Here is an 8,855-nt window from a genome sequence, read left to right as displayed (position 1 = left end):
TTCACAATGCCTGCAAAAGCATTCATTATATGCACACCACGTTAATCTAACACGCATTAGGAGAGCTGTGGCATATATCATGGCGCTATATAATAATAAATAACAATAATAATAATAAAAGAGCTGTGGCATATATCACGGCGCTATATAACAATAATAATAATAAAAATAAATGAGCTGTGGCATATACCACGGCCCTATATAACAATAATAATAATAAAAATAAATGAGCTGTGGCATATATCACGACGCTATATAACAATAATAATAATAATAATAATAAAAGAGCTGTGGCATATATCACGGCCCTATATAACAATAATAATAATAAAAATAAATGAGCTGTGGCATATACCACGGCCCTATATAACAATAATAATAATAATAATAATAAAAGAGCTGTGGCATATATCACGACGCTATACAACAATAATAATAATAATGAGATGTGGGATACAATGGTGCTATGTAATAATAAATATTATTATTGAGCTGTGGGATATGACCTCACTATATTATTATCATCATTATTAAAAGCAACAAGAGAAGGGAATATCAGACTATTACACGCCAGGACTGAGCATCTTCAACAGCTGATAAACCGGCAACACACGACATGCTGGCTGAGAGTGATGTGAGTTGTAACCAATCACCATCCGGATGCAGCGGTTGCCGTGGTGTGCTTTTATAGTTATACATAGCGGTATAATACTAATAATATTGATGATGGTGATGCTGCGGAGGCAGGGACCGGCTGTGGCTGCAGTAAGGGCGGCTCAATTCAGTGGCACACGCAGGTCGTGTTATTAACCCCGCGCCCGCCCTGTCACACACCACTGGCAGGATGCTGCCCCGCAACACACGCAACATGTGCAAGCACCGGGCACACGGGCGGCGATTCCTGTACTGAACTATAACCTGCAGCCATTCATTTCATGTAGCAAGAGATAGGTGATGCGAGTCGTAGCCCAGTGCCCACAGGAGCAGTAGTTTTTATGAGGTACATGTGTACAGTTATACATAGGAGTATACTAACGCTATCCCCATATCCGTGTGCAGCTGTCATCACCCCGATACGTACTGACTCGCCCCGGATGCTGCGGCTCTAACCCGGTATAACCCGATATAAGGGCTTCCCCCCGGCGATCACTCCATTCCCCGGAGGCCGGCGGTGCCCGGGGTCCCTCTCTGTTCTCCGCTGGAAACTGACGCAGCTGAAGTACAGACCCCAGCGCCGGCAATCGCAACACCCCACACAGCAGGCTCGTCTGGCCACGCCCTCCGTGTGATGTCATCAGCAGGCAGCCCTCAGGCCGGAAGGCGGAAGTTGCGGGGGCTGCGGGCAGGCGTGTGGCTGCAAGTGGCATGGCTGATGCTCTGAATTGTTATTGTGATCGTGAATATGGCGGAGAGTAAGTGGATTTACTGATTTTTGGAGTACCTGGCTAGATTTATACGGCTTGTAACGCAGAATCGTATAATTTCCTGGGGGATTAAACGCTGGAAGGGGGGTGGAGACATATGATGTACTTTATGTAATGAATGAACGCAGTCAGTAAAGGTCCATGAATGAATGAATGCGGTGTTGGAGTTTCTATACACATAACACTGTATTAACATGGCTAGTTATACATGGACGATGTTACTAGAGGGGGAAGTTGAAGTTCAGTTTGCAATTAATATGTAAGGCGCAGGTTGAGCTGCCTCTGTCAGACATACATGTTTGAGAAACTATGTTGTGTGTTTCTGGAAGCTGATATCATTTGTTTTCTTTTTTTCAGGTAAAAGCCCCGGATTTATTACCCCAAACAAGGCTGCGTTAACGGGAAGCGCTAGGAAAATCAAGGACAGCGCAGCGGACTGGCACAACCTGATGTTAAAATGGGAGAACTACAATAATACGGCCTTTAATGCAGCAAATAAAATAGTGAACCTAAAAATAAGTTCAAAGTAGGTTTCTATTTGTATGACATCACGGGTGTAGTTGTTCCCCGCATACTTTCTGTAGGTTGGGGAATTGCGTATAAAAAGTGATTTATTCACCATGTGAATGAATGGGATGTTTCTGCAGACTGGATCATTCCATGGTTGGTAAGGTTAGAAGACCAAGTTTCAAACACAATGTCCGTAGTAATAAAAAATCCCTGCGATACATTCTGTCATTTGGTTAGGGAGAGAGAAGCTGTAAGATGATTTGCAAGCTTATATTTCTCTTTAAAGGGGTCATTCTGTCGTTTACCAAGAGGCAGTACAGCAGAGTCATAGTGTTTGTCCAGTATAATAGATTATAAATATATACTGCTTCTATTTTCTTTCATGCTCTTATTAAGTATGTTGTATTTTGTATTCTTGTTTCCCACCTTAGTGCGTATAGATCCTACTGTGAAGTTCTAAACCCACTGCTCTAAAGGATTTCTGTTCTTCAATTAACCAGATCAACCGTTTGAGGTTTTACCGAGATTCCCTTCTGTACATTTATCTTTCTAGATCTTACGAGGAGATGTTACTAGACGGCGCTGTACCTAATGCAACCAGTTTGGATAACGACAGACTGGAGCTGGAGACACTTTGCTCAGAATTACTTGGCACTTTGGAAAACATGGTAAGATTGTCATGTCCAGCCGGTGGGATGAAGTCCTTTCCGCCTAGAAATATGATAGAAGATTTTCGAGTCGTTTTTAATCACAGATTACCCCTCATTCCTCCAATTTTCAGTTCATTCCCATAGATGTTTATCTGAAGGGTTCCTGCTCCTAAAAACACTTAGAGGATGGGATGCGTTTGCCACCACTATAGAAGTTGTCATGTTTTCTTATCACTGGCCAACAACACACACATTTTCTGCAAAATAATATATAATATTTTAAAATATTTTTTTTCTATGTCCCTATTTTAGAAACAAGTACATCTTAAAATGGAAAAATTATCATCTACGTTGAAAGGGGTCTGTGACCTTGAAGCTTATCAATGCAGTCGCAATGCTTCCAGACCTGTGCTTTTTCATACATGGCCTACGCCGCTTTTCTGTGAGTAGCCATTTGTTTAAATACGTTTAAGGCCATAAAAAACAAGAAGTGAAAGGATTATCTAGTTTTCATAATTGAGTTTAAAGCCGTGAAAATCCCCCTTATAATAAGACCATAATGAAATATTTTTAGATGGTGTGATGACAATATTGTCCAACAGCTGCCGGTATGTAAAAATATGGATTCCACTTGACTTTACGGTTTGGTGAACGATGAAAATGATTGCCCTTTGGCATGTGGGATTGGCCCAGGCCACTGGTTTAAGGATTAAGTAGTTTGCTCTTACAGCCTGGACCTAAATGCTAAATTAGGTTGTGTTCCAAATTCTTCAATGCCCCTGTGCCAATAAAAAAGTAAATTAAAAGGTTGGGTGAGTTTTTTTTTTTGTTTTTTTTTTATCCTCCACCAGATGAAACCTCCGTCAAAATGTCAGAAATGTACAAGAAGGAAATCTCACTTAAAAGGACGATTGTTGAGCAAATCGCACATACAACCGACCAGGATTTACTAATGGTGTACCTATCATGCTGGTTGTACCAACCCTATATAGACAGCAGCATTAAAGTGCTGCTGGAGAGTATGCTACTGGAAACCGGTCATCGCCCTCTCTGACTACGAACCTTGCAGAATTCATACCTCCGACGCGTAACGGACGGTTTTATTCATCGAGGTATTCCTGAATGGAAATAGCTGCAGGAGTACAAAGAATATTACTGCGCGGAGAAACCGGTCTTTAAATAAATGTTTACTTTGTTGAAGTAAAAGCAGCTTCACTGGGGAAATAAGCTGTTGGTTACAGCTGCTTACCGTGACAAATTTAAACAAATACAAAATCAGGATGTCACTTTACTAAGAGGGTGTAGATAAATGGAACTGCCTCCCAGCAAAAGTGGTAGAGGCTAATATAGTAAAGCTATCCTGAAACTAGGATCAAGGACTGATTAAGAATTGGGTTTTGTATCAAGGAAAATGGGCAGACGAGGGACCGGATGGTTAGTACCTGCTGTCAAATTCTGTCTCTGTCTATGCTTACGATTAAGAACGTTATCACTGGTTGATTATGGATTCATCTGCGTGAAGTTCAGCCAGGTAACCTGTATGGGCAATTACACCTGACCCAGCCATTGCTGAGTTGCGCAGTGGGCAGAAAAAGAAAGGGGTCTGGCTTTGGGGGGGCTCTGCCATTTGTATAACCCCCCCCCCCCCCCTGCTGGGATTGCGAGCTGTTGCGTGACCGTACATAATACATCACTTCACATTTGTATCTATTAAATGTGTCCATCGCATTATTTGGTTTTATCGTTACAGGGTGCATCTATTTAATATTCTGGTAGATTCTTTTACTCACATAGACCATTATTACTAAGTGATGTCAAAGAAGAGGAAGAAAAAAAAAAAAACCTTTTAATCTTGGAACATCAGCCTGTATATGTATTATAAAACGGCAAGATCGTTGGTAATCACAAAAAATGATTTGTTAAACACAGCAGACAGCATGACAGCAAAGCGATCTCCAACCCGCAAGCTACAACAGGTCGGCTATCCACGAAAGCCTCAAGATATGGGGGAAAAAACATGCAAACAAGGCACATTTTATTCAACAAAAGTAAAAATCAGATGTAATTGAAGGATCTCCAAAGAAGCCGGCAAGGGCCGTGTCCCAAACAGTTTTAGGATGTGATTAACAGGGCGTTAGTAACGTGGCTGTTAAACCTGAAGAGCTAGTTTGATGTCGTTAGAGGACAACTTGGACAGCCATTGATTTATTTTACTATCCCAGCCCATCAATGAGTTGGACCATGCGTTACTGGCCATTGAAAAACGGGAAAAGCCCTGAAATGCAACATGATAGTTTTGAGAGAATTCACAAGAGGGGCCTTGTTTACAAAAAAGAGTAACAAAACCTTAGATTAATATTAAACCATTAGTCCGAACCACATGGCCACCAGTAACATGAACAGAACACGGGCAAACTGTTAAACGATGGTCTATTTCTTCCTCCATGAATATTTTAGATATATATTTTGTTTTCCCCCCACTTTCTGATTGAATCGCTTTCTGTGCATACACCCCATTTATTGGCAAATCCCCTAAAAAAAGGACCACAACTTTCCTTCTAAATAGTACAAAATAAACCTCTTAATAGAAACTTTACAAATAAGTTATAAATTGTCATGGCCCTTTTACCAAGAGAAGAATTTACAGGAGATATCCTAGCACACGATATAAAAATGACAAGAGGTGCAGCAGCCCGAAATTACTTCTTGGCTCCAAGCTTAAGATGTCTTCGTTTTGCTTAAATCTGGAAAAGCGCTTCCATGATTTCAAACTGCAGCCCTGACGCATCTGTACTTTTTAGCAGGAGAGATGGGGTGTCTTCAGAAACCATTCCTCCTGGACTCTGTATTAAGACCAAGGTATCCTCGCTGTTTACGCCATGCGACGAGGTGCTCTGATCATTTAACACATCGCATTTCCCATCCGGGGAGGAAGCCTGAGTTGGAAACGAACTGCAATGCGGTGAAGGAGCTTGAGAAACGTCTGCGCAAGCCGTGTCCACGGGATCAATCACCTCGCTTTTATTTCCGTTTGTACTCCTTGGCTCGGTGCTATGCGAGTCCAGCGAGCCAAGGTGGCCACCATCATCAAAGGACACCTCGTGTGTAGCAGACATGCCGTTCTGATCAAGGGCCGAAGTCTCTGTTACGCAAGAAAAAAATAAGCAGCCGACATCTTCTGAGTTATCTGCAGACATTTTCACATCCTCGAGAGAAAACTGGCCTTCGTAACGAGACTTCTCAGGGAGGGACCCTTCGGGACCGGTCTGCGAATGGCCGGATGATGCCGGCGGCTGCGGGTCCGACAGAGATTGCGATGCCACGGATAACCCTGTGTCCATTTCATAAGGAATCAATTCAGAACAGCTTTCAATAGCTGTGCTGGGGAGATGCGCTTCAGACTGGGAAAATTCCCCTGTAAGGCCCCCGGTGGTCACTGGAGAAGTATTAATCACAACGCTGTCACCTCCTGGCATGTACAGATTATCAACTTGGCATCCTAGACCTACAAGTATTAAAAAATATGAATCAGCATTCCAACATATAAAATATGCACACATCCTACAACAGCTTCCCCCACAAAAAAACACAAAACAGCAAGCAAAAATTACCATATTTGCTTGATAAGACAAGTCCCCCCCCCCCAGAGCAAATGCTCTGAAAAATAACCATTGTCTTATATTCAAGATAGTCTTCTAATCAGACCTCAAATACAGTTCTGACTACAAGACTAAGATCCAGATCCCCGCAGCACTGCAGGGAACCCTGATCCTCCTCTCCGGCAGCTGCATGGATGGAGGTCTATGCAATGCGTGCAGACAACCTAAGCTGCTGCCAGCACTTCCTCTGGGGCTTCTATGACCGAGCGCCGGCATCACATGACCTTCCGGCGCTCATTCATAGAAGCCCCGGAAGGTTGTCTATGCACAGCAGCAGAGGTTGTCACATTTTTTTCCTGACGTGTCTGCATTGACAGGTCTCCTCGCTCATAACTAGGACTGCAAGGTATCTTGTTTGGGATCAGGTAACGCGTTCAGCACTTACCTTCATTTAGTCTTTTTTCTTCACATGTTACAGGGGGGACGTTATTCCCGTTCTGATCGCAGCACACACTGTCAGAGACCTCTTGCCTTTGTTTTTTCAATGGCCGCAGCTCTTCTTCTGAACACTAGAAGAAAAAAAAGTCCAAAAACAGCTACTCAAGTTGTCAGAGCTACAAAAAACACAACAGTCCCACAGACAGTCTGGATGCATAAATCCAGAAGAAGGATCATCGTACGTTGTGGATCTGATTAGAGCCTGGTTTGTAAAGCACCTGACTCGCCCATACCTCATGCTTACGTTTCGCCTTCACGTTTACATTAACTTCCTGCTCATTTGTAGCCGGTGAAGAGCAGACGGCAGAATCATCTTTTCCAATCATCTCTTCTGAAACGCCCAGAGATACTGCGACCTGTGAAACAAACGTGAAACTTGTCTGTATGCTTATCTGGGATGAGAGTTGCTCGTAATGAAAGAAAAAAAAAAAAAAAGTACCCCGAAACATTCTGATTCCGTAAATACGTTTTGCAACAAGAGGTGCCGACTTGCTCTGTCCGTCTGACATTGTGATGCCGAATGCTGCCGTGGGGTCACTGCCAACTCATTCTATGCCAGATTGCCTATAGCTGGCCATGGCTCATGGCACCTACACCATTTTGCTCAGGGTATAGGTTTGCACACAATCTCACCTTGTGGTCATTGACGGCAAGAATCTTTTCAGCGTTCACAGACTGAATCCTGAAATAGTCCTGGGCCAGGATCTTCACGCTGGAGTGCAAACGCTCAAACTCTTTATACACGGAAGGAAAGCGTGGCTTCTGTGGATAATCTTGCTCGACCTTCGGAACAAAAAAAATAAATTAAAAAAAATCATTGTGAATTAGACAAATAAATATATAAGGGAATAAAACTGTTTCAGTGACCCTTGATTTAGTAACGCCAGGTGACATGGGGACCCGCGGGCTATGGTGTTGGCATATTACAGGACTTGAAAGTACCCAAAGAAAGTGGTCCAATCCGTGAGAAACACACGGCACCAGGGTTAGTTTCACTCATAACCCCCAATGTCAAATAGAGGTTAAAATGGAGTAGCCAACATGCAATCGATTTGGGAAAGCTGTAGAAACACCTCTTTGTTTATCCCGCTTTCCATAAATAAATGTTGGTTCTATTCATTACAGCCCACCAGGGTTTGATGGTAGAAACAAGTATTAAAAGTATTTAAAGTATTAAAACCAACACCAAAGGGGCCAGTGTTTGGAGCCAGAATTGCTAGATGACCCAACCGATTGTATCCAAAACGAGTCATTATTCTGGAGTAATGACATCCGTTTATGCGCAGTAGCCGCCAGTGCTTATCCCAGTTTCAGTTCTTCGCCCCGATGAGCACCTGCAGAATATTTCACACGGAAACACTCTACAAGAGATGTCATTTTTTATCTACTAAAGAATAAAAGGTGGGTTCAATGTTTATTAAAATGAATTACACATTTGTGCCCGATAACGTTACCTATAGACCATGTCACTTCCTGCATGCAGAAACACAAACATGATGTCATAGCCAGTCCGAAACAGACGAACGCTGTCTGATTACACCTAGACAAGTACAGGCAGACATTCGCTCAGATCACCTGAAAGTGAAGATTACGGATACTGACCTTTAACAGTAAGAACTCATACACTGTGATCAGCTTCGTGAGACACGGGAGAACCAGTTCTTTCAAATCCTCTTTATCACACAGCTGGAGCAACTGAGGACACAGATATACGTCATGAAATAAGCAGAAATAGTAAAATACATGTTAAACCAGACAGTTACTGCACAACGCCGTGACAGGCTACTTACTAACCTCTTTCAACCTGGCTTTATTCAGAGTCTTCGTGTCAGCTGATCCACCGGCCAGGGTTTTTCGAGGGCGTCCAAACCTCCTTCCGGTACCTCGTGGTCTTCCACGTCTGGTTCCTTTCTGGTTCTTGCGCTCGGCCGTTGCTTGCGCCGTGGAAGACTGGCTGCTTCCATTGGGATCCTGAGAATCGCCGCACAGCCTCTGCTCTGCCCCGCTTGCAGCTCTCTGAGAGAGGAAGGAAACCAAACGGGTTGGACTGGAAATGGATAACTTGTCGTCACCTTTTATGATTCTGGGGCAAAGTATGAAAAGGGAAGGGGACGAGTCCATTGGCTGCAGAAGGTTCCCCCGGGTGATTAAGATGGAGACCTTCTACTGTATAG

The 8,855-nt window shown here is 43.2% G+C and overlaps 1 protein-coding gene across 1 annotated transcript; it reads left to right on the top strand.

The window, feature by feature from the left end:
* The first annotated feature begins 1,402 nt into the window (after positions 1–1,402).
* Positions 1,403–3,638, top strand: LOC149272700 (cyclin-dependent kinase 2-interacting protein-like). Its single transcript, XM_089506780.1, has 5 exons — positions 1,403–1,412; positions 1,782–1,950; positions 2,488–2,602; positions 2,897–3,026; positions 3,436–3,638. Exons 1-5 carry the CDS (start codon positions 1,403–1,405, stop codon positions 3,636–3,638), a joined length of 627 nt encoding a protein of 208 aa, XP_089362906.1.
* The last annotated feature ends 5,217 nt before the right edge of the window (positions 3,639–8,855 follow it).

The sequence above is a fragment of the Sceloporus occidentalis genome, unplaced genomic scaffold, assembly GCF_023333645.1.
Source record: "Sceloporus occidentalis isolate IW3139 unplaced genomic scaffold, rSceOcc1.0.p SCAF_422, whole genome shotgun sequence".
Taxonomy (NCBI): Eukaryota; Metazoa; Chordata; class Lepidosauria; order Squamata; family Phrynosomatidae; genus Sceloporus; species Sceloporus occidentalis.
This window is presented reverse-complemented; position numbering and strand designations above follow the sequence as displayed.